The sequence below is a fragment of the Eubalaena glacialis genome, chromosome 5 (assembly GCF_028564815.1).
Source record: "Eubalaena glacialis isolate mEubGla1 chromosome 5, mEubGla1.1.hap2.+ XY, whole genome shotgun sequence".
Classification (NCBI taxonomy): domain Eukaryota; kingdom Metazoa; phylum Chordata; class Mammalia; order Artiodactyla; family Balaenidae; genus Eubalaena; species Eubalaena glacialis.
Window position 1 is genome coordinate 109607546 of NC_083720.1, and position 25367 is coordinate 109632912.

A 25367-nucleotide genomic window follows, 5' to 3' on the forward strand; every position below is an offset into this window, starting at 1 on the left:
TTCAGAAATGGGTCAGGAAAGGAAGAGGCGTGAAAAGAAATGGTGCAATAAATAATGATGTTTGCCTTTTGTTCTTTGTGTGATGTATATACAAGTATGATTTTTTTAGGCTTAATTTGGTATCCTAATTTATTAAACTTTAATAGCTTTATTAAGGTATAATTTACATACCATAAAATTCACCCATTATAATTGTGATCGTAGTAAATTTCTAGAGTTGTGCAACCATCTCCTCAAAAAGTTCCTTTTGTCCATCCATATGCAGTTAACCCTCCCCACAATGGCACCCTGATTTCATTTGTTAATTTTTTCGCTCCCAGATTTCGAAAGAATAATTTACACAGCAATACTAACATAGCTTTGTACTCTTAAAAATTACACATTTAAATATGAAATTAACTATCCATTGCTTAATGTAGGAAATGGTATTGAACGTTAGTGAAAAGAACGGCCTTGAGGGTCAGACTAGCTGCACTCTTATCAGCTCTACCATTTACCCAAATTGTTTTCTGCCTCAATCTCTTTATCTGTTATATGGGGATAATAATAGTAATTAGCTCACAGAGTTGTTGTGAGGATTAAACAAACAATGAAAGAAAATTTAGTACAGTGTCTGCCTTAAAGTTAATACTCAGTAAACAGTTAAAGTAGGTCCAAAGTATATGGGGTAAATAACCTTGCAGGTGGAGAACAAAATTCAAATCAGATTCTAAGCTTCTGAAGTGTGTGTAAAATACGACCCAGTTCCTGTCTTGGTTTGTAAATAGGCCCACTGCAGAATGTAAAAGCAGGTTAATTTCCAACAGAGAAAATCATTTCTCAGCATTTCTTCTGAAGGTATCTGCTAAACCATGTTTACTGAATTTTCTGTGCCCATCTTTGAGAGAGCTTTGAAACCAGGGAGGTAATTATCTACTTTTTTGTTAAAACCACAGTGACCATCAGAAAGTGTTCTGAATTGTGTTTTAGTCTTGGGTTGAAAAATGCTGTGAGACTTCCTCTAAGTGAGTCGGGGAGAAGGGCATTCATTGTATCTCTTGTAGCCTGATAAGTCTGAACTAAACTATCTTTAATAAGATCTTTTTCTGTGTTTTGTTATTTTCTTTTATGTACAGATGCACAAAGCAGGGTCATCAGAAGCCTCTCGATTCAAAAGATGATAATACCGAAAAACACTGCCCGGTGACAGTGAATCCTTGGCATATGAAGAAAGCTTTTAAAGTCATGAATGAGTTAAGAAGGTATTATTACGTTAACATACCTTTATTTTTCACTATAAAGTGAATATATTCCCCACCCCTCATTTTTGCTTTGTTTGATACAGAGAACATTTAAAGCTTTTTCTGCAAGTTTTTTAAAGGAAGGAAGAGAGCAAAAAATTTATCAGAAGCGTGAATGGTATAAGGCTGCTCTGTCCAATATGGTAGCCACTAGCCACATGTGGCTAGTCTGAATTGAGGTGCTCTGTAAGTGGAAAATACATAATGGATTTTCAAGACTAACTACCAAAAAAAATGTTTATTAATAAGTTTTAAAAATAATACATTTTGAAATGATATTTATTATTCTAATATTGGATATTTTGGGTTAAATAGAATTTTACCTAATTCTATTAAATTAATTTCACTTGTTTTTATTTTTAAATGGGATTACTAGAAAATTCTGACTTGCATTATATTTCTATTGGACTGGCTGGTCTAGGGTTTCTAACTTATCATTGCAAAGCATATGAAAACTTTTATTAAAATTTTTTTTCTTGAATAGTTAATTTATAACATCATGTTAGTTTCAGGTGTACAACTCAACATTTTTATAGATTATACTCCATTTAAAGTCACCACAAAATAATGCGTATATATCCTTGTGGCCTATCCATTTTATACATAGTAGTTTGTACCTCTCAGTCAAATCCACTACCCCCATCCTGCCTCTCCCCTTCTTCTCCGCACTGGTAACCACCTGTGAGTCTGTTTCTGTTTTGCTATATTCACTAGTTTGTTTTCTTTTTTAGATTCCACATATGAGTTATAACATAGAATATTTTTCTTTCTCTGACTTATTTCATTTAGCATAATACCCTCTAGGTCTATCCATGTTGTTGCCAATGGCAGAATCTCATTCTTTTTTATGGCTGAGTAGTATTCCATTGTGTATATATACCACATCTTCTTTATTCATTCAACTGTTGATGGACACTTAGGTTGCTTCTACATCTTGGCTATTGTAAATAATGCTGCTCTGTACATTCAGATGTGTGTATATTTTCGAATTAGTGTTTTCATTTTCTTCAGATATATACCCAAGATTAGAGTTGCTGGTAGTTCTATTTTCAGTTTTTTGAGAAACCTCCATAGTGTTTTCTATAGTGGCTGTACCAAGTTGTATTCCCACCAACAGTGTAAGAGTGTTTCCTTTTCTCCACATCTTTGTCAACATTTGTTATTTGTAGATTTTTTGATGATAGCCATTCTGACAGGTGTGAGGTGATATCTTATTGTGGTTTTGATTTGCTTTTCTATGAAAATTACAGATGTTGAGCATCTTTTCATGTGTCTGGCCATTTGTATGTCTTCTTTGGAAAATGTCTCTTCAGGTCTTCTGCCCATTTTTTAATCAGATTGTGTTTTTGATATTGAATTGTATGAACTGTTTGTGTATTTTGGATATTAACAGCTTATCAGACGTATCATTTGCAAATAATTTCTCCCATTTAGTAGGTTGTCTTATCATTCTGTCAATGATTTCCTTTGCTGTGCAAAAGCTTTTAAGTATAATTAGATCCCATTTGTTTATTTTTGCTTTTGTTTGTTTTGCCTTAGGAGACAGACCAAAAAAAAATAATGCTACGATTTGTATCAAAGAGTGTTCTGCCTATGTTTTTTTCTAGGTGCTTTATGGTTTCGGGTCTCTATTTAGGTCTTTAATCCATTTTGAGTTTATTTTTGTATATGGTTTGAGAAAATGTTCTACTTTCATTCTTTACATGTAGCTGTTCAGTTTTCCCAGCACCACTTGTTGAAGAGACTGTCTTTTCTCCATCGTATATTCCTGCCTCCTTTGTTGTACATTAATTGACCATAGATGGGCAATTCTTTATTCTGTTCCACTGATCTATGTTTCTGTTTTTGTGCCAATACCATGCTGCCTTGATTATGGTACTTTTTAGTCAGGGAGTGTGATACCTCCAGCTTTGTTCTTTTTTTCTCAAGACTGCTTTGGCTGTGCAGGGTCTTGTGTGGTTCCATATAAATTTTAGGATTATTTGTTCTAGTTCTGTGAAAAATGTCATGGGTATTTTGATAGGGATTGCATTAAATTTATAGATTGCTTTGGGTAGTGTGGACATTTTAGCAATATTAATTCTTCTAATCTATGTACATGGGATATCTTTTCATTTCTTTGTATCATCTTCTTTTCCTTCGTCAATATTTTATATTTTCAGAATGTAGGTCTTTCACCTCCTTAGTTAAGTTTATTCTTAGGTATTTTATTTTTTTTGGTGCGATTTTGAATGGGATTGTTTTCTTACTTTCTCTGATAGTTCATTATTAGTATATAGAAAAGCAACAGACTTCCATATATTAATTTTGTCTCCTGCAAATTTACTAAATTCATTTGTTAGTTTAATATTTTATTGGTGGAGACTGTTAGGGTTTTCTATATATAGTATTATGTCATCTGCAAGTTGTAACAGTTTTACTTCTTCCCTTCCAATTTAGATTCCTTTTATTTCTCTTTCTTTTCTGATTGCTGTGGCTAGGACTTCCAATACTATGTTAAATAGAAGTGGCAAGAGTGAGCATCCTTGTCTTGTTCCTGATTTTAGAAGAAAAGCTTTCAGCTTTAATCGTTGAGTATTATGTTGGCTAACGATTTATCATAAATGGCCTTAATTATGTTGAGATATGTTTCCTCTGTACCCACTTTGGTGAGAGTTTTTATCATGAATGGATGTTGAATTTTGTTGAATACTTTTTTTGCATCTATTGAGGTGATCATGTGATTTTTATCCTTCCTTTTGTTAATGTGGTATATCACATTGATTGATTTATGGGTGTTGGACCATCCTTGCATCCCTGAAATAAATTCCACTTGATCGTGGTATATGATCCTTTTTATATATTGTTGAATTCGGCTTGGTAATATTTTGTTGAGGATTTTTGCATCTGTATTCATCAGATATATTGGCCTGTAATTTTCTTTTTTTGTAATATCTTTTTCTGGTTTTGGTATCAGGGTAATTAATGGTGGCCTTGTAGAATGAATTTGGGAGTGTTCAATCCTCTTCAATTTTTTGGAATAGTTTGAGAAAGATAGGTATTAGCTCTCCTTTATATGTTTGGTAGAATTCCCCTGTGAAGCCATCCTGTCCTGGACTTTTGTTTGCTGAGAGTTTTTTTTTATTACAGATTCAATTTCATTACTAGTGATTGGTCTGTTCAAATTGTCTGATTCTTCTTGATTCAGTCTTGGCTGTTTGTATGTTTCTGGAAATTTGTCCGTTTCTACTAGGTTGTCTAATTTGTTAGCATATAACTGTTTGTAGTATTCTCTTAATGGTTTTTTTGTATCTCTGTGGTACGGGTTGTTATTTCTCCTCTTTCAGTTTTTATTTTATTTGGGTCCTCTCTTCTTGCTGGTGAGCGTGGCTGAAAGTTTTATCAATTTTGTTTATCTTTTAAAAAAGCTCTTGGTTTCATTGTTTTTTGTTTGCTTTTTTTTGTTTGTTTAGTCTCTGTTTTACTTATTTTCTCTTTGATCTTTATTATTTCCTCCCTTCTGATGACTTTGGGCTTTGTTAGTTCTTCTTTTTTTTAATTCCTTTAGATGTAGATTAGGTTGTTTGAGATTTTTCTTTTTTCTTGAAGAAGGCCTGTATCACTATAAACTTCCCTCTTAAAACTGCTTTTGCTGCATTCCATAGATTTTGGAAAGTTGTGTTTCCATTTTCATTTGTCTTGAGGTATTTTCTTATTTCCTCTTTGATTTCTTTATTGACCCATTGGGTTTTTTAGTAGCATGTTTAGTCTCCATGTGTTTGTGCTTTTCCCATTTTTCTTTTTGTATTTGATTTCTTGTTTCATACTGTTGTGGTTGGAAAAAATGCTTGATATAATTTGTGTCCTCTCACATTTGTTGAGACTTGTCTTGTGGCTTAGCATGTGATCTATCCTGCAGAACATTCCATGTGCACTTGAAAAGAAAGTACATTCTGCTGTTTTGGATGGAATGTCTTGTAGATATCTTTTAAGTCCAACTGGTCCAACATGGTATTTAAGACAACTGTTTCCTTATTGATATTTTGTCTGGATGATCTGTCCATTGATGTCAGTGGGGTGTTAAAGTCCCCTCCTGTTATTGTATTATTGTCAACATCTCTCTTTATGTCTGTTAATATTTGCTTTATACATTTAGGTGCTCCTGTATTAGGTGCATATATGTTAATGAGTGTTACATCCTCTTCTTGTATTGATCTCTTTATTATTATATAATGTCCTTCTTTGTCTTTTGTTATAGACTTTGTTTTAAAGTCTGCTTTGTCTGATATGAGTATTTCTACTCCTGCTTTCTTGTCATTTCCATTTGCATGAAATATAAGAAAACTTTTAGACAGAGAAAAATGTAAATCTCTCTTTGGTGGTGGTGGTGGTAGTGTTAGTAATTTGGGGGAGTAGTGACCTGCCATTGCTAAGGAATTCTCAAATATGTTAAGAGTCACTACAATGAAAGAGTGACTTTAAAGGTTGATTGAAAAACGAGTAGCTTTTTTTTAATTAAAAGACTAATGTATGTATTAACAGGCTTGGTTTTATTTTCTTAGCATTTTGTGAAAGACATATATTTTCCCATCATTCCCTTTGTGAAAGTACATATATTTAAAAGCTTGGGCTAAGAAGGGAGTGACTTAAACTTTCTTTTAATCTCTCTATGCTATATCTTCCTGAAAGCCCATCCTTTTTTTTTGTTCCATCATTTGTTTGTTTCTTCTTTAATTAAAGATTCAGTAAATATTCATCTGCTGGGTGCTGGAGATACAATGGTAAGCCAAAACAGACATGGCTGCTACCCTCATGGGGCTTGTGATAGACTGCAGGAAGCAGGCATTAATCAAAGAATCACACAAATAATTTACTGTAAATTTTAATGGCAGTAACTGCTACAGGGAGGGCTATGAAGTTAGATAACAGTGGTCAGGGAAAGCTTCCCTGAGAAGATAAGAATAATTGTGCTGAGATCAAAAGGAAAAAATAAGTAAGGAAATGAAGTCAGGCATAGGGAATGGCAGTGTCCAAGTCTTGTGGTGGGAGTGAGCTAGCCTCCTGGAGGAGCTGAGGAGTAGCTGGAGTGCAGATGGCTGGGGGGTCATGGCAAGAGAGGAGGCTGAGTGAGTAGGTGAGGGCCAACATTCTTAGAGCCTTCTACATTTCTCTTTATCAGGAGTTGCCGTGGGAGAAGCCATTGGAGAGTTTTAAGCAGGGATGTGACATGATCAGATCAGATTTGTATTTTGAAAAGAACACACTGGCTGCTGGGTGGAGAGTGGATTGGAGAGAGAGCGATAAGAGAAAATTAAACTAAATAATGGATATTAGATTTGTTTCCTAGTGCTGCTCTGACATCAGTTTCAGTAAGTAGGTTTTCATTTAGTTTTTGGGAGAAAATATAGGTGGGATAATCCAGCAGGTCTGCCCATGCTCTTTCAGTTAATCTCGTTGCAAAAGTAGTTATTAGAATGTAAAATGCAGTGGTTATTAAGTGACACTGAAGGAAAAGTAAGAAAAATAATCTGGTTATTTTGAGACATTTTCTTTTTCTTTGAAAAATCTAGAAAGACTGACTTTTAATAGGCCTATTCATGTTACTTTTCCCCCCACTCCCATGGGGCTGGTAGCCAGACCTTCCACTGATGTGTGAGTGGGCCCCTGTTGACGAAGGTCTCAGTCACTAAACTACAGGGAGGGCCACACCTAGCTCTCCTTCCTGAGGTGAATGACCCGAGTTTTTGGACAAACTCTTTGGCCTTGGGCCAGTTGTTTTACTTTTTTGAGCCTTAACTATAAAATGAGGGGAGTGGATGGAATGCAGTCTAAGGTTCATTGCTGCTCTGATGTTCTTTTAGCCTGTGAGGTTTTTTCCTGCTTCCCTGCATGTGGTGCACCTTGTCTCATCCTGGGATTACTTAGCTGTAGCCGTCATTCAGCTGTTTGTACCATTTTGGGGGTGAACTGTATGGCTGTGGAACAGTATGTTTTTGATCTTTGTGTTGCACCATTTCAGTAGCTAGCATGTAACCAGGCTAATAGTTGATGTTGATTTTCAGAACGAAGAATAACCTTTGAATAGCTGAGTCTTGGCTGCCACATCCACAACAAGGATTGTTTTAATGAAGTCACGGACTGCTAGTGTTTTAAAAAATGAACTCTCTTTGAGGCTCATCAGCACTTTTTTTTTTCTTTAATGTCATTCCCTTTTCTCTTACCCCTTATTGCCAATTTTATGTAATTCTATTTTTTTTAAAATAAATTTATTTATTTATTTTTGGCTGTGTTGGGTCTTCGTTGCTGTGCGCAGGCTTTTCTCTCGTTGCGGTTAGTGGGGGCTACTCTTTGTTGCAGTGCGCGGGCTTCTCATTGCAGTGGCTTCTCTTGTTGTGGAGCACGGGCTCTAGGAGTGTGGGCTTAGTAGTTGTGGCTTGCGGGTTCTAGAGTGCAAGCTCGGTAGTTGTGGCACATGGGCTCAGTTGCTCCGTGGCATGTGGGATCTTCCCAGACCAGGGATTGAACCCATGTCCCCTGCATTGGCAGGCAGATTCCTAACCACTGCGCCACCAGGGAAGTCACAGTAATTCTTAAAAAAAACAAAACAAAACAAAAAATCTCTGAAGAAACGTGCTCCTTGTACAGCTGAAAATCTTTTGTTATTTCCTGTCCTTGCATCAACTTCCTGCTGCCAGAAATAGGTAGCTGAGAGTGGCTTCTTGACTTCTGGGAAGGGAGAACTTCCTTGTTCTCTCCATTCTGCTCTTGGGCTGTCATCTCTAATAAGTAGAATATCAGCTGTACCCCCAAAGAGTGTTTTATTAACCTTTGGCTAATGAAAGAGAAATTTTAGAAGTAAAAGTCACTTTTCTTCCAATTATACTTGGTATAAGGTATGGTTATGGGAATAGGAAGACAGGAGTTTTGTAAAGTTTAAGTTATAGAATTTTTTTTTTATATAAATTTTATTGATTTATTTATTTATTTTTGGCTGCGTTGGGTCTTCGTTGCTGCGCACCGGCTTTCTCTAGTTGCGGCGAGCGGGGGCTACTCTTCGTTGCAGTGAGCGGGCTTCTCATTGTGGTGGCTTCTCTTGTTGCAGAGCATGGGCTCTAGGCGCGCAGGCTTCAATAGTTGTGGCCCGTGGGCTTCCGTAGTCGTTGCTTGCGGGCTTTAGAGCGCAGGCTCAGTAGTTGTGGCGCACGGGCTTAGTTGTTCCTCGGCATGTGGGATCTTCCCAGACCAGGGCTCGAACCCGTGTCCCCTGCATTGGCAGGCAGATTCTTAACCACTGCGCTGCCAGGGAAGCCCCAAGTTATAGAATTATAACTTAAGTTTAACTTAAGAATTATAATTTAAATTTATAAAAATGGAATGTTATATTTTCTTTAAACTAGTTTTTCATTTCTTTTAGACAGGAGGCCCAGATATAGTTCTATGTCCCAGTCCAATACGAGTTTGAATAACTTGCAATTATTGGTTTTAAAAACCCTGTGGTCACTTCTAAACAGTGTAGTCAGCAAGTATTTGTAAGTACCTGGTTCTCATTTGAAGTCAGCTAGCACGCCCAGAGGCCGTGTGGGAGCCAGAGCCAGTGTCTGACGTGTCCCCTGCCTTTCGAGTGACCTGATTGTGCAGGAGATGTAGAGAAGAGGATGAGGTGGTGGAATATCGTGTGCAAAATGTGGGTTCTGAAAAGGATTCTCACAAGAGAAATTCACAGAGGTGGTTTTGGTTGGGCCTGATAGGGATGCAGTAGGATTCATACAAAGGACTGGAGAGGAAAGGCAGTTCCTGGTCTGGATAACTGCACAAGCTAGGGACGGGCTAAATGTAACCTGTTTGGTAAAGTGAATCAAGAAGAGTTCATGCTGGGGAGTCTGTAGAAAAGGTCAGAATTATGGCAGGCTTAAACAGTGTGATTCATTGCGATTTAATTCCAAGGACAGTGGGAATCAGTGAAGGTTTTTGAGAAAGGGTGTAGCATCATAAGACTAATGACGTCGGGGAAACAGCCTGGCAGCGTAGTGAAAGGCGAGTCTTGTACAGCAACACATCTCTGGTGGGGAATTCAGCTCTGTACATTTCCTAGGCATGGCTTGGCAGGAGGAGGAGTTTTTCAAAGCGCTAACACACTGACATTTTCAAAATCAAAGCAATAGACCTTTACAGAGTGCTTACTCTATGCAACACACTGTATTGGGCTTGTGGAGCAGACAGAGCAGCAGGCTGTACCCCGGACACACATTTGCTTGAGGACATTACACCGTGAGCTTTTTGAGATGACCAAAAAGGAACTATCAGATTTAATGTTTTGTGTTTAAAATAAATTTTAAAAAAAAAGTCTGTTTTCTAGGATATGGGATAAGACTGGACTTGAGTTTTAAAAGTTTCAATGAGTATTACTGGGGGGGGCCAACCTATTATTTGTTTAGAAGCAAGCTAATATTGATCCTTAAGTTGCATTTAGGAGTTGAAACTTTTTAGTAAGGATAAGTCTTATGAAGCAGTTTGAATGTTTGCCTATATATCACACAGAAGCCATAAACATTTAGTCGTTCAGTTACAATAGCATTTCTTACATTCCAGAAGATAATTTAAACAGAAGATCCTGAATCCCTCTCTTAAGGGAATGCTTATTGTATTTTTCCCCCGGGACTTTTAGACAATGTGGACCCAGATCACTACTAGGATTATATCTGTTGTGCATCTATGAAAACTTCGAGTTTGTGGCTCTTCTTTGGTTATTTGTACTTTGTTGCTTAGGTTGCAAGTGAATTAAACAACAAACTGAAGTGAGACTACCGTTTCATAGCTTTATATCACTGTTTCTGAAAGAGATTTAGGCAATTACACAGGGTGTGAATTTTTTTTTTATCCTTAATGTATGTATATATATTTCTATAGTAAAACGTTGTCAGTTTCTTTTGTTTTTATGTTGTACTGAAGTAGAATATAAAACATTCCTTGAAGGACAGAGCAGTTGGGAAGGGTCCCTAAATCAAGCAAACTTGTTTATTTAAGAAAGTTTAAGAGACATTTTGAAGCTAACAGTCTCAATTTAACTGGTAATCTTCTACAGTGTATCTTAAGTACTTGTGATAGATTTCTTATTAGGTGGTGTTTGTTGAGCATGGATAGAATCATTAAACATTTCAAAGATGTGAAGAATGGATGGTAGTGAATGAATGTGCTTCTGTTTCGTCTTCTCTTTCCTGGTGTGGGGTGCTGTGCTGCCTCAGGGTTTGCCTTCAGCATCCCCTCCTAAGTCAGAAAATCGGAAGATGCTACCTTGGCTGTTTTTGTTTTAAATTATTATAGCTAAGAGTATCTAGCTCATGTTTTATTTCACCAAGTTTTTTTTAAAAGTAACTTTTAATAAGGAAGTTTTCTTTGTACATATTCTCTATTTTCTACATGTAGTCGAGCTTTCATCACACATGTTCAGAAACTCACTCCTGCTGTTTCTGTTTCCCCTCTCTGAAATCCTCATCTCTCCATTTTGCCTCCTCCCCATCATCTTTTCCCTGTCACTCATATCTTCTTTCACTTTATTTCTAATTATTCTTTTCATCTCCTCTCAACTGTGACCAAGTATTCTTAGAAGTCCTCAAATCTGGAGTTGTTACCTTCCCTTCTCGACAAATACTCAGTAATGTGCTTCCCCCCACGTCTTCTTGTGGCTCGGTTTTGTCACTTTTCCCTGTCGTTCTGTTCGCTTGATTCTATGTGGGATTCTCTATTCTGGGATCCTTTTCTAGTTTAAGGCAGTTTCTAAATCACTGACTGTAGTAGGTTTTCATACGAGTTTCCAAGTTGACTGTCATCCTTTCCTGCTTCCTGTTAGAAAATCTCAGCAGGTGCAAATCTGTTGAAGGGGCTGTGCTGTTTTTCAGGACTCTAATTGTGGTGGTGAATCTTAGTAAGCCTAACAGCTAGGTTTTCCCTGTGCTTCACTGCCACAGAAATTCAAATTCAAAACATCATTGTTTTAAGAAGAAGAAGGTGATGGTGGTGACACTTGTTATGGAGTTGTGTTGCTCTTCAAGATTATTGACATTTCAGCTAGGTTGCATCTCCCTTGTCTGTAAATGACACTATCAATTTTTGGAGGTTTGGTTAAATATAACTGATTTAAGTCAGTGATCAGGAAGCCTTTCACCTTTAAAACAGCTTGTTTTCATTCCCCACCTCCCTTCTTCCTGAGCAGCCAGAACCTGATGAAGTAGCTGATCAGCAGCTCCGCATCTGGCTCATCCTGTGCTTCCTCACTAGGTTTTAACTTTCTTGGCTTCTGACCTCTTGCCTAACTTCTTTTTCTGTCTTGCTCTTGTTTCTTTATCCTAACACTGATGCTGCTCCAAAGATGCCTTTGGGCACATTCCAAGGCTGTGGCTTGTGTTTGCTCTGTGGACTCTGGCTAAAGCTCATCTCAGCAGCCTAGCACCTCGGCCGTTATTCTGATTCTGCTCCATGTGGCAGGAAGTGCCTCCACATCTCACACAGCCTGGCACCTGAGGAAGAAAGGTGGACAGATGCTATCTATGTAATCTCTCCACCACCCCCACTTCCAGTAGAAAGTAAATTCTTGTTTCGTGAAACTACCAATTATTTTAGATATCTCAGAGCCTAATGGCACATTTTACTTTAAGAAGATACACATTAGTCCCCCCTTATCAAGGTTTCAGTTACTGTAGTCAACCACACTCTGAAAATATTAAATGGAAAATTCCAGAAATAAACAATTCATAAGTTTTAAATTGAGTACTGTTCTGAGTAGTGTGATGAAATCTCACTGTCCTGCTCCATTCCGCTTAGGACATGAATCATCCCTCTGTCCAGTGTGTCCCGGCCGTTAGCCCTCTTGGTTATCAGGTTGGCTGTTGCAGTATCACAATGCTTGTGTTCAAGTGACCCTTATTTTAACTCATAATGGCCCCAAAGCACAGGAGAAGTGATGCTGGCAATTCAGATATGCCAAAGATATGCTGTAAAGTACTTCCTTTAAGTGAAAGGGGTGAATGTTCTTGACTTAGTAAGAAAAGAAAAAAAATCATATGCTGAGGTTGCTAAAGATCTATGGTAAGAAGGAATCTTCTATCTGTGAAATTGTGAAAAAGGAAAAAGAAATTTCTGCTAGTTTTGCTGTTGCACCTCAAACTATGAAAGTTACAGCCACAGGGCATGATAATTGCTTAGTTAAGATAGAGAAGGCATTAAATTTGTACAGTAAGATATTTCGAGAGAGAGGTTACATTCACATAACTTTTATTACAGTATAGTTGTCATTGTTGTATTTTATTATTAGTTACTGTTAATCTCTTACTGTGCCTAATTTATAAATTGAACTTTATCATGGGTATGTATGTGTAGGAAATAACATGGTACATATAGGTTTCGGTACTATCTGTGGTTTTAGGGATCCACTGGAGGTCTTGGAATGCATCCACCATGATTAAGGGAGGCTTCTGTATATACAGCAGTGATAGGGTTTTCTAGTCTTAGGAATTCATTCGTTTGATATCAGAAAACCAAAGTGTGTCTAGATATATTTGGGTATGATTCGTTTTCAAAGCAATTTTTTTCTTGAGAAGGACTGATTTTCATGATGTTTCACTTTGGAGATGAGTGCCTATCTTTTTTTCTGTGTCATTTGAGTTTTACATAAGGCCTGTGTAACTCCTGTTATTCTCCAGACTTGAGCTTAGAAGCAGTTTTCTTTCCAAAGCTTTACTGTATGTTTGGGCTTGACCTGTCTCCTGTGTACTCAAACACCCCACACTTGCCCTAATACCTATCAATTCATTTTGTAAGTACCCATCAGCTTGTCTCTTTCCCCAGTTCCACTGTAAACTCCTTGCTATCACGGACATTGTCTTGTTTACTGTGGTAAACTGACATAGTCCTTGGTGCCCAGTATGCGCTTTAGATATTTGATGAATGAGTGAATAAATTCAGATTTTGCTAAGTAGCAACTTTATTTATACCATTATTCTGAAAGACTTTTCCTTCTATAGTCCATTCCCTCATTAGATTTCACATAATAGGAATATAAACTCACCATGTAGACTTTGGGTATGGGCTGCTAAAACAAGTTTCTGTTATTATTATTGCCGGATTTTATTTGTAGCCCTCTTCTCCTCACCTAAAGTCACTCAACTTCTTGTGAGCATGCACACTTGGAATGAAGAGGTAAGGGCCAGAGTCAACAGACATACACTGGCTGAATGATAAGAAGGTTGGTCAAATCTCTCTAGTCTGTGAGTGCTGTTTTAAAAACATGTTATGGCTAGAGACAGAAAGAACACTAAAAAATTGAACACTAAAACTAAGCATGTCCTTGATCTATAATGTGGCATTAGACTCCATGTGACCTAACCCAGGGTGCGGCTGCATACTGGTTTGGCAGTGTTTTTACTCTATTAGTTAACTAACATCAGCTAATAAGCCAGTAAGGCCAAGATAATTATGTGATAGCCAGCAGGTGTTATGCTAGAAGGTTTGGATCAATGAGTAATTATAATTGAAGTTGAATGTAATTAATTATGTGATTTGGAGGCATTCAAGTGTAATTCCACTTGAGTTCCATCTTGAAACCAGAGCACTAGGAAGGATTATTGACAAAAGGAAAATAGACATAAATATGCACTTGACTCACGTTTGAGCTGTGTCCAGATGACCTGATCACCGTAGGAAATCTGGATGGCCCTGCTGACCCCAGCATCCCTCTTCTCCTTCTGGCCCATGCTTCTTGTGCTACACACCCCGTTGTGCTTTGCTGCTTCATGTTTCTGTCCAGCAGCATCTGCTGTTCTCTCTGTGTGGGGTTCTCTTGTCCTTCTCCATCCAGCTAACACTTACTTGTGTTTAGAACTCGGCTAAGGGCAGTAGCTGCAGGACACCTTTTCTGACCCCCAGTCTGATTTAGATGCTCCCCTGTTCCCTTAGCATCTTCACTCTGGCGCTTTCCACTTTGTCCTGTAATCCTTGCATTGTTAGTCCTTTCTGCTAATCTCCTTAATGGCAGAGATGATGTTGCAGGACTTTGTTGAATTTGATTTTTTCTAACTTTTTTTTGTAGAGGTAGTGCTAAAAACCCACTAAAACTGGCCCTTTTATAAACTATATATAGAACTTTAAAAAATAGCTTCTAGTATACAGTATGTCAAATAATAATTGGGTGTTGTTTCTTTCTTTCTATTCCCTGTTTTATTCAAGCCTTAACAAGTCTTAAAACCACATAGCTTTAGATGGTTTTGTGAGCCAGACTCCATAGATTTGAATCCTGGCATTGCCACTAGTGGTGACTTCAGGCTTCTTATTCATCTTTTCCTTGGTTTCCCCAGCTATACATTTTAAGGGTAAAAATCACAATAACATGGATCTCATAAGATTTTGGTAGGGTCTAAGTGAAATAATACATGCAAGTGGAGCTCCTGTATAACACCTTCCTGAAAACACCACTGAGTTCCCCCTGCTTAACTTGTGAACCCATGGAATTCATAGAATTGCAGAGTGATTTTATCTGCGCAGAGCAGACTGTAGACTTTGTCAGTTTTCCACACTGATCTGGAGGAATTACTGCTGAGTGATGGCCACCTCTTGAGTCTAACACGTGACCTGCCTGATGTCTCATATGGCATCGTGACCCGTGCTTCAACTTACAGGGCACAGCGAGCTCATCACCAGGATGCAGTCCTCACCAGGGCTGTGCTGGCCCCTTTTCTTACAGTTTCTCCTAGACTGGAGGGAAAGTGACTACCAGTAGGATCTCCAGAAGTTTTGGTGTGAACTCTGCAGAAACAAGTTTATAAGCAGTGTCGAAAAGTGGAACACTCAAGGACTGGGTTAAGCTCCTGTGAAAATGTTGCTTGTAAGCTACTAGACATGACAGAAGCCATCAGGCACCCTTGTAGGAAATAGTCGGAATAGTTAAGGAGGCGGCCCAGCGTGACCTATGTACACTATACATATAAATTCAGTGCGAGGATATTTGAGGTGCAGAAAGGACTTTGGGTTCATTGCACCTGTTTCATTCATTAATGACATGATTACCAGTAAGGTTGGTGTTAGAGTGGAGCCCTCTTCCTTGTTCTGGAATTAGCGCCAGCCACCTTTTTTGCCAAAAAGATAAATTCTGTGACATTCTTATTTAGCTGGGGAGTCTCATCTAGCAGCTTGTATAGCATGTGAAAAGTGTTCACTACATGCTTTTGAATGTATTAAAATGGATATTTTAGAACTGGAGGTATAATTATGTGTGCAGAATAATTGTTTTAAGGTAACAAAATGCTTTTTAATTTTATGTGTGGTAATATTTTCTGACCTTGAAGAATGAGATATTTTGCATTGGGAAGATGTTCTGATTAAGTTAAACTTCAAATGCTCATACGCCTTTCGAGCAGCAGGTGTAGTTGAATGTAATTTTACCTTTGCTTGATGACCCAGGACATTTTCTATGTCTGTATAGTTTTGATACTTTGACCCAATTTAGTTTTCTCCATGTGTTCTATTTTGTCTTTATCTTAGTGTCATACCACCATCTGCCACTTCTGCTGATGCAGTTCTTAATGCAAACAGCCTCCCCTTTTACACCCCATTAATGGTTTGCTGCCAGTAATTTTTATTAGGTTGAGAAATCAGTAATCAAGTTTGGAAAGATTTCTCTGTTAAACAAAGGCAAGATTCTGAGTGAGGGTCAAGGCATGTTGACCTATGTCATGACTGTTTTCTATGTGCTTCATGTTTGGGTATCCTGTTTTTAAGGATGGCAATTTTTAGTCTTAACTTCAGAAAATTGGGCTTTTACTGTAAAATTTTTGCATAGGGTGTTCAATACACTTACTCTTGTTATCATTAAAATTATTCTCTCCCTGTTTTGTAAACAGTCAGAATTTGCTGTGTGATGTCACGATTGTGGCTGAAGACATGGAAATCTCTGCTCACAGAGTGGTGCTGGCCGCCTGTAGTCCTTACTTTCACGCCATGTTTACAGGTATGAAATGTTTTAGTTACGGACGTTTATAAAATGTATACAGATCTGGGCTTTTCTTTCCATATTTTCTTTCCTTATTAACATTTTGTTGTTATGAAGTTAAGCATTGTAATAGAAGAAAATGCTCTTGCTTTGTTTTAAATTACTCCTCATCTTTGTTTTTCATTCTTGTAATGGTGTTGTGTACATACATGTGTCCATTACATACATGTATATGTTACATACAAATACAATTTTATGCTCAGTTTCCCGCCTTTACATTTATATTTACATATATTGGCTAAGTTTGCCTTCTTGCCATTTATAACAGCCTTTGGCACTTTCTTATTTTGACAAAAGTAAATTGCTTTTACTGTTTCACATTTCTTCAAATGATTTTCACATTTGCCTCATCCAGTGTTTATAGTGAACAAAGAGATGTTTATTTAATGCCTTTTGATTCAGAAATATAAGAAAATAGAGTGGATACTTAGGCAACTGTAAAAATACATAAAATGATTTTAATATTTCTGGCAAAAAAGCAATTTGTGCCTGCCACACTGGAAGCCTTTAAAAATATAGTTGATGTACAATATTATGTTTCAGGAGCACTATATAATGGTTTGACATTTGCGTGCTTTATGAAATGATCACCATGATAAGTCCTTTAACCATCTGTCCCCATACAAAGTTACTATAATATTATTGTCCTTATGCTGTATATTACATCCCCATGGCTTATTTACGTTATAACTGGAGGTTTGTATCACTTAGCTATTCACCTAATTCTCCCACCCGACCCCACCCCCACCATACTCCCCTCTATGAACCGTTTGTTCTCCCCGTTTGTTCTCTGTATCTGTTGAGTCTGTTTTCATTTTATTTTATTTATTTATGTTTTTATTTCACATATGAAATCATTTGATATTTGTATTCTCTGTCTGACTTATTTCACTTAGCATGATACCGTCTAGGTCCATCCATGTTGTTGCAAATGGCAAGATTTCATTCTTTTTTTTTTTTTTTTTTTTTAAACATCTTTATTGAAGTATAATTGCTTTACAATGGTGTGTTAGTTTCTGCTTTATAACAAAGTGAATCAGTTATACATATACATATGTTCCCATATCTCTTCCCTCTTGCATCTCCCTCCCTCCCCCCCTCCCTATCCCACCCCTCTAGGTGGTCACAAAGCACCGAGCTGATCTCCCTGTGCTATGCGGCTGCTTCCCACTAGCTATCTATTTTACATTTGGTAGTGTATATATGTCCATGACACTCTCTCACCCTGTCACATCTCACCCCTCCCCCTCCCCATATCCTCAAGTCCATTCTCTAGTAGGTCTGTGTCTTTATTCCCGTCTTGCCACTACGTTCTTCATGACCTTTTTTTTTTTTTTCCCTTAGATTCCATATATATGTATTAGCATACTGTATTTCTTTTTCTCTTTCTGACTTACTTCACTCTGTGTGACAGACTCTAACTCCATCCACCTCATTACAAATACCTCCATTTCATTTCTTTTTATGGCTGAGTAATATTCCATTGTATATATGTGCCACATCTTCTTTATCCATTCATCCAATGATGGACATCTAGGTTGCTTCCATGTCCTGGCTAGATTTCATTCTTTTTTAAGCCTATTAATATTCCATTGTATATATATATATATATATATATATACCACATCTTCTTTATCCATTTATCTATCAATGGACACAGGTTGCTTCCATTTGTTGGCTATTGTAAATAATGCTGCGGTGAACATAGGGGTGCACATGTCTTTCCAATTACTGTTTTTGTTCAGAAGTGGAATTTCTGGATCATATGGTAGTTCTATTTTTAATTTTTTGAGGAACCTCCATACTGTTTTCCATAGTGGTTGTACCAGTTTACAATCCCACAAACAGTGCACAAGGGTTTCCTTTTCTTTACATCCTCACCAATATTTGTTATTTGTTATCTTCTTGAAAATAGCCATTCTGACAGGTATGAGGTAGTATCTCATTCTGGTTTTGATTTGCATTTCCCTTGTGATTAGTGATGCTGGCTATCTTTTCACATGTCTGTTGGCCATCTGTATGTCTTCTCTGGAAAAATGTGTATACAAGTACTCCTCCCATTTTTCAATTTTTTTTTTTTTTTTATTTGATGTTGAGTTGTATGAGTTCTTTGTATGTTTTGAATAGAAACTCCTTACTGGGTAGTTCATTTGCAAATACCTCATTCCATTTGGTAGGCTGCCTTTGTTGATAGTTTCCTTTGCTGTGCAAAAGCTTTTTAGTTTCATGTAGTCCTATTTGTTAATTTTTGCTTTTTTGCCCTTGCTTGAGGAGAAAGATCCAAAAAATATTGCTAAGACCATGCTGCCTATGTTTTCTTCTAGGACTTTTATGGTTTCAGGTCTTACATTTAAGTTTTTAATCCATTTTGAGTTTATTTTTGTGCATGGTGTTAGAAAGTAGTCCAGTTTGATTCTTTTGCATGTAGCTGTCCACTTTTCCCAGCATCGTTTATTGAAGAGACTGTCTATTCCCCAATGCCTCCTTTGTTGGAGATTAATTGACCATATAAGTTTGGATTTATTTCTCTACTCTCTATTCTGTTACATTGATCTATGTATCTTTTTTGTGTGTGCCAGTACCAGACTGTTTTGATTACTGTAGCTTTGTAGTATAATTTGAAATCAGGGAGCATGATACCTCTAGCTTTGTTCTCCTTTCCCAAGATTGCTTTGGCTATTTGGGGTCTTTTGTGTTTCCATACAAATTTTAGAATTATTTGTTCTAGTTCTGTGAAAAATGTCATGGGTATTTTGATAGGGATTGCATTGAATCTGTAGATTGCCTTAGGGTTTATGGTCATTTTAACAATATTAGTTCTTCCATCCCATGAGTATAGTATATCTTTCCATTTGTTTGTGTCGTCTTCAGTTTCTTTCATCAGTGTCTTATAGCTTTCAAAGTACAAGTTTTTTGCCTCTTTGGTTATATTTATTCCTAAGTATCTTATTCTTTTTGATGAAATTGTTAATGAGATTGTTTAATTTCTCTTTCTGATAGTTTGTTATTAGTGTATAGAAACACAACAGATTTCTGTATTACATTTTTATCCTGGATCTTTACTGAATTCATTTATTAATTCTGATTTTTTTGGTAGCATCATTAGGATTTTCTATATATGGTATCATATCCTCTGCAAACAGTGACAGTTTTACTTCTTCGTTTCCAATTTGGATTCCTTTTATTTATTTTTCTTCTCTGATTGCTGTGGCCAGGACTTCCAAAACTATGTTGAATAAAAGTGGTGAGAGTGGACATCCTTGTTTTGTTCCTGATGTTAGAGGAAATGCTCTCAGCTTTTCATCATTGAATATGATGTTAACTGTGGGCTTGTCATATATGGCCTTTTTTATATTGAGGTAGGTTCCCTCTATGCCCACTTTCTAGAGAGTTTTTATTATAAATGGATGTTGAATTTTATCAATAGCTTTTTCTGCATCTATTGATATGATCATATCATTTTTATTCTTCAGTTTGTTAATGTGGTGTATCACGTTGATTGATTTGTAGATATTGAACCATCCTTGCATCCCTAGGATAAATTCCACTTGATATGGTATATGATTCTTTTGATGTATTGTTGAATTCAGTTTGCTAATATTTTGAGAATGTTTGCATCTGTGTTCATCAGAGATATTGGCCTGTAATTCTACTTTTTTGTGGTGTTTTTGCCTGTTTTTTGTTAGGGTGATGCTGGCCTTATAGAATGTGTTCCAAAGTGTTCCTTCGTCTTCAATTTTTGGAATAGTTTGAGAAGAATAGGTGTTAACTCTTTAAATGTTTGGTAGAATTCACCTACTGGTCCTGGACTTTTGTTTGTTGGTAGTTTTCTAAATTATTGATTCAATTTCATTACTGGTAACCGGTCTGTTCATATTTTCTGTTTCTTCCTGATTCAGTCTTGGGAGATTGTATGTTCCTAGGAATATATCTATTATAAATTGTCCATTTTGTTGACGTATAATTGTTCGAAGTAATCTCTAATGATCCTATGTATTTCTGTGGTTTCATTTGTAATTTCTCTTTCATTTCTGGATTATTTATTGGGCCTTCTCTTTTTCTTATGAGTCTGGCTAAAGGTTTATTAATTTTGTGTATCTTTTCAAAGAACCAGCTCTTTCATCGATCTTTTCTGTTTTTGTAGTCTTTATTTCATTTATTTCTGCACTGATATTTATTATTTCTTTCCTTCTTCTAACTTTAGGTTTTGTTTATTCTTCTTTTTCTGGTTCCTTCAGGTGTAAGTTTAGATTGTTTTGAGATTTTCCTTGTTTCCTGAGGTAGGCTTGTATGGCTGTAAACTTTCCTCTTAAAACAGCTTTTGCTGTGTTCCATAGATTTTGGATTGTTGTGTTGTTGTGTTTGGATTGTGTTTCTTTTTCATTTGTCTCCAGATTTTTTTTTTATTTCCTTTTGATTTCTTCAGTGACCCACTGGTTGTTCAGTAGCATATTCTTTAGACTCCATGTGTTTGTGTTTTTTCATTTTTTTTCTTGTAGTTGATTTCTCTCCTCATACCATTGATATGATTTCAGTTATCTTAAATTTATTCAGATTTAGTTTGTGACATGTGATCTGTCCTGAAGAATGTTCCATGTGCACTTGAAAAGTATGTGTATTCTGCTGCTTTCAGTTGAAATGTTCTATATATATCAATATTTATGAAATCTCTCTAGTCTAATGTGTCATTTAAGGCCGTGTTTCCATATTGATTTTTTTTCTGGATGATCTGTCCATAGATGTAAATGGGGTGTTAAAGTCCCCTACTATTATTGTATTACTGTCAGTTTCTCCCTTTATGTTTACCTGTATTTGCTTAATGTATTTAGGTGCTCCTATGTTGGGTGCATATACATTTACAGTTGTTGTATCTGCTTCTTGGATTGATCCCTTGATCATTAAATGGTAATGTCCTTCTTTGTCTCTTGATAACATCTTTGTTTTAAAGTCTGTCTTGTCTATAGAGACACAGATGTAGAGAACAAACATATGGACACCAAGGGGGGAAAGCGGGGGCGGGGGGTGGTGATGGTGGGATGAATTGGGAGATTGGGATTGGCATATATACACTAATATGTATAAAATAGATAACTAATAAGAACCTGCTGTATAAAAAAGTAAACTGAAATAAAATAAAAAAAAATAAAGTCTGTCTTGTCCGATGTACATTTGCTACCCCAGCTTTCTTTTCATTTGCATTTATGTGGAATATTTTTTCCATCCCTTCATTTTTAGTCTGTGTGTGTCTTTAGATCGGAAGTGAGTCTCCTATAGGTAGCATACAGGTGGGTCTTGTTTTTTAATCCATTCAGCCACTCTGTCTTTTGATCAGAGCAGTTTGTTCATTTACATTTAAAGTAATTATTGATAAGTATGTACTTATTGCCATTTTGTTAATTGTTTTCTGGTTGTTTTTATGGTTCTCTTTTGCTCCTTTTTTCTTTTGCTCTCCTCTCTTGTGACTTGATGACTCTCTTTAGTGTTATGTTTGGATTCCTTTCTTTTTCTTTTTTTTTTTTTGTGTGTGTACATCTATTAAAGGTTTTTGGTTTATTATTACCATAAGGTTCATATATAACAACCTATGTGTATCTATATATGTGATTATTTTAAGTTGAGGATCTCTTCAGTTCTAATGCATTGTAACAACCCTGTATTTTTACTTCCACCTCCCCATATTTAATGTTTTTGATGTCATATTTTACATCTTTTTCTTTTGTGTACCCCTTAATTATTTATTGTGGATATAGATGATTTTACTACTTTTGACTTTTCACCTTCCTTCTATCTTTATAAGTTGTTGATCTACAACTTTTACTATATGTTTGCCTTTACCAGTGAGAATTTTCCTTTCCTAATTTTCATGTTTCTAGTTGTGGTCTTTTCTTTTTCACTTAGAGAGATTCCTTGAACGTTTCTTGTAAAGCTGGTTTAGTGGTGCTGAACTTTTTTAGCTTTTGCTCATCTGCAAAGCTCTTTCTCTGTCCTTCAAATCTGAATGAGAGCTTTGCAGGTAGAGCATTTGTGGTGTACATTTTATCCTTTCATCAGTTGAAATATATCATGGCCGTCCTCCTGGCCTGTTAAGTTTCTGCTGAAAAGTCAGTTGACAGTCTGTGGGCATTCTCTTGCTGCTTCTAAGATTTTCTCTTTATCCTTAATTTTTGCCATTTTAATTATAATGTGTTGTGGTGTGGACCTCTTTCAGTTCTTATTGTTTGGGACTCTGTACTTCCTCTACCTGGATGTCTGTTTCCTTCCCTAGGTTAAGGAAGTTTTCACCTGCTATTTCTTCAAGTAAGTTCTCTGTCCTTTTCTCTCTTCTTCTGGTACCCCTATAATGTGAATGTTAGTACGCTTGATGTTGTCCCCAAGGTCTCTTAAACTACCCTCATTTTTTCAAATTCTTTTTTTTTCTGTTCATCTTGGGTGATTTCCACCAGTCTGTCTTCCAGATTGCTATTCCACTCCTCTGTATCATCTAATATACTGTTCATTACTTCTAGGTTTTTGTTTTTTTTTTACGGTTATTTTATCTTTGGGTCTGTTTGGGGCACCTTTGTATTTTCTAACTACCTATCAGTTAAAATTCTCACTGTGTTCATTCAGTTCTTCTCCCAAGTTTGTGGAGCATCTTAATGATCATTACCTAGAATTCTTTATCAAGTAGATCGCTTTTCTCCATTTCATTTAGTTCTTTTTCTGAGGTTTTCTCTTGTTCCTTTGTTTAGAACATAGTTTGCTTTCTCATCATTTTGCCCAATTTTCTGTATATATTTCTGTGTATCAGGTAGGTTGGTTAAGTTTCTGGATCTTGGAGAGGTGGCCTTATGCAGTTGACATCCTGTGGGGCCCAGCAGCTCACTCCCCTCCTGTTCAGAGCTGTATGCTCTAGGGGTACCCCCCTCTAGGGGTACCCCCTGTGTGGGCTGTGTGACCCCTTTTGTTGTGGTGGGAAGAGTACTGTGGGCGGTCTGGTAGGCAGGGCTGGCCCCTGGCCTGGTTGGCTGCAAGGCTGTGCCTTGCACAGTGGCTGTGGTCAGGCTGGAGGGTGGGGTAGGCTTCCCATGCGGCTGTCTGCATGGTCTGGTTGGGGCACACAGCTGCTGCCAGCCCACTGGTGGGCAGGTAAGCCCCTGGCACTAATAGTCTATAGGGTGGACCCCAAAATGGCACTTGCTAGCACCAGTGTCCTTGTGGTAGAACGAGCTCCCCAAAATGGCTGCCACCAGCATCAGTGACCCGAGGGTGAGCTCTTGCCTCTCTGGGAGGCTCTCTGAGATCAGAAAATAGGTCTGACCCAGGGTCCTTTCAAACTACTGCCTCTGTCCTGGGTTTCAGAGTGTATGAGATTTTGCACACACCCTTAACAGATAAGTCTCTGTTTCCTACAGCCCTCTTGCTCTCATGTAGCCAAGCCCTTCCGGCCTTCAAAGCCAGATGTTCTGGGGGCTTGTCTTCTCGGTGTAGGATTCCTGGACTGGGGAGCCTGATGTGGGGCTCAGAACCCTTGCTCTTTGGGGAGAATCTCTGTAACTGTGATTATCCTCTTGTTTGTGGGTTGCTGACCTGGGTGAGTGAGTCTTGACTAGGTCATGTCATTGCCCCTTCTATCCTTCTCATTGTGGTTCCTTCTCTATGTCTTTAGTTGTGGGAAATCTCTGCTAGTCTTCAGGTCATTCTCATTTATAGTTGCTCTGTGAGTAGTTGTAATTTGGTGTGCCTGTAGGAGCTGGTGAGCTCCAGGTCCTCCTACTCTGCCACCTAGCCACACCCTCCCTTAACTTCATTCTTAAAAAAACAAAATTTAAACATACAGTACTGTACAAGGATATGAAGTTATTATCTGTTCCAACAATGAGCTTATAATCTTAGATTATTGGTAGGACAAATAAATACTTGTAAATACATATACAGTTATAGAAAAAAAGCACAAATACAAATCTATTCATACTTTAGAAACTTAAGTATATCCTGGGCCTAACATTTTGCTAGATACTTCAAGGAATACAAAACAATATTGGCATACTTCCTGCCCCAGTAGTTTATTATATCACTGGGGAAATGAGATGTGCACACTTTAAATACGTAATAGTTTATGGAAGATCTGTGTGTGCAAAGGAGTAATACAGATGGTGAGGACTGTGATGGGCAGCATTGAGAGAAGGGGATCTGACATTTCTTGAAACATAATGAATGTAAAGTTTTACACAGATGAAGAAAAGTGCAGAAAGCAATGTGGAGAGAATGGACTTAGTGTTTTGGGAGTAGAGAGGAGTCTGGAGGCACCTCACTCTTCAGCCTATTACATTCTTGCTGTTCCGAACTGAATTAAATAATCAAGAAGTTAGGAAAGATAGTAGAGGGGCCGTGAGCCAAGTTGGGCAAGTGATTTGGGGAGGGTGCCTTTAGCTGAGGCTGATTCGAAAAGTTGAAATGGGATTAGTCAAATTTTTGTGTCGTGGATTCACTTCAGTCTTTTGGTTTACATCTTATTTATTACTCCTGGAGTCTTTTCTAAACAGAATCTCTAGTTTGCAAAAGGAGTATTTGATCTGCATTGGCCTAATTTAGGAATTCACTAGTAAAGTGCTGTCCCTGTAAGTGGCCTTCCTTCAGGTGACACTGTTATTGCCACTTCCTTGTCAGAGTTACTGGATCTTTGGGATCATTAATCACTTCATCAGTCTGGGCTTCAGTTTCCCCTTCTGGAAAATGGGGATGATAATATTTACTTCCTAGGATTCTTATAAAGATTAAGTGAGATCACGTATGTTAACCCTTTATTTGGCACATAGAAAATGTTCAATTAATGTTGGCAGTAATTATCATGATTATCATTATTATTTTTTCCCCTCAATTCCTAAATGTCTTTATATTGTAAGAATATAAGATTGAAAACATCTTACACTAGACTTTTTTTGATAAATGTTTTATTTTCCAGTTGTAAAATGTAGTGATTAACTTAAAATTACAAGATCAGGGTTAGTTTCCTTTCCCTTCAAAAGACGATACTTAGAGTCCGCAGACTCCCTGAGCCTTCGACATCCAGAGACATGGATGCTGGAGAT

General features: G+C 37.2%; 1 protein-coding gene across 3 annotated transcripts in view; it reads left to right on the top strand.

Annotated features, from left to right (window-relative positions):
* Positions 1–25367, top strand: part of KLHL2 (kelch like family member 2) — a 127931-nt gene that overhangs the window by 10602 nt on the left and 91962 nt on the right. For 2 of the 3 annotated variants that reach the window (XM_061191570.1, XM_061191571.1), the window contains exons 2-3: positions 1116–1241; positions 16148–16254. In XM_061191570.1, the coding sequence (XP_061047553.1) occupies positions 1116–1241; positions 16148–16254 (233 nt within the window). Of the gene's footprint in view, positions 1–1115; positions 1242–16147; positions 16255–25367 lie in introns of those variants that run through there. The other variant, XM_061191572.1, reaches the window with a different exon arrangement.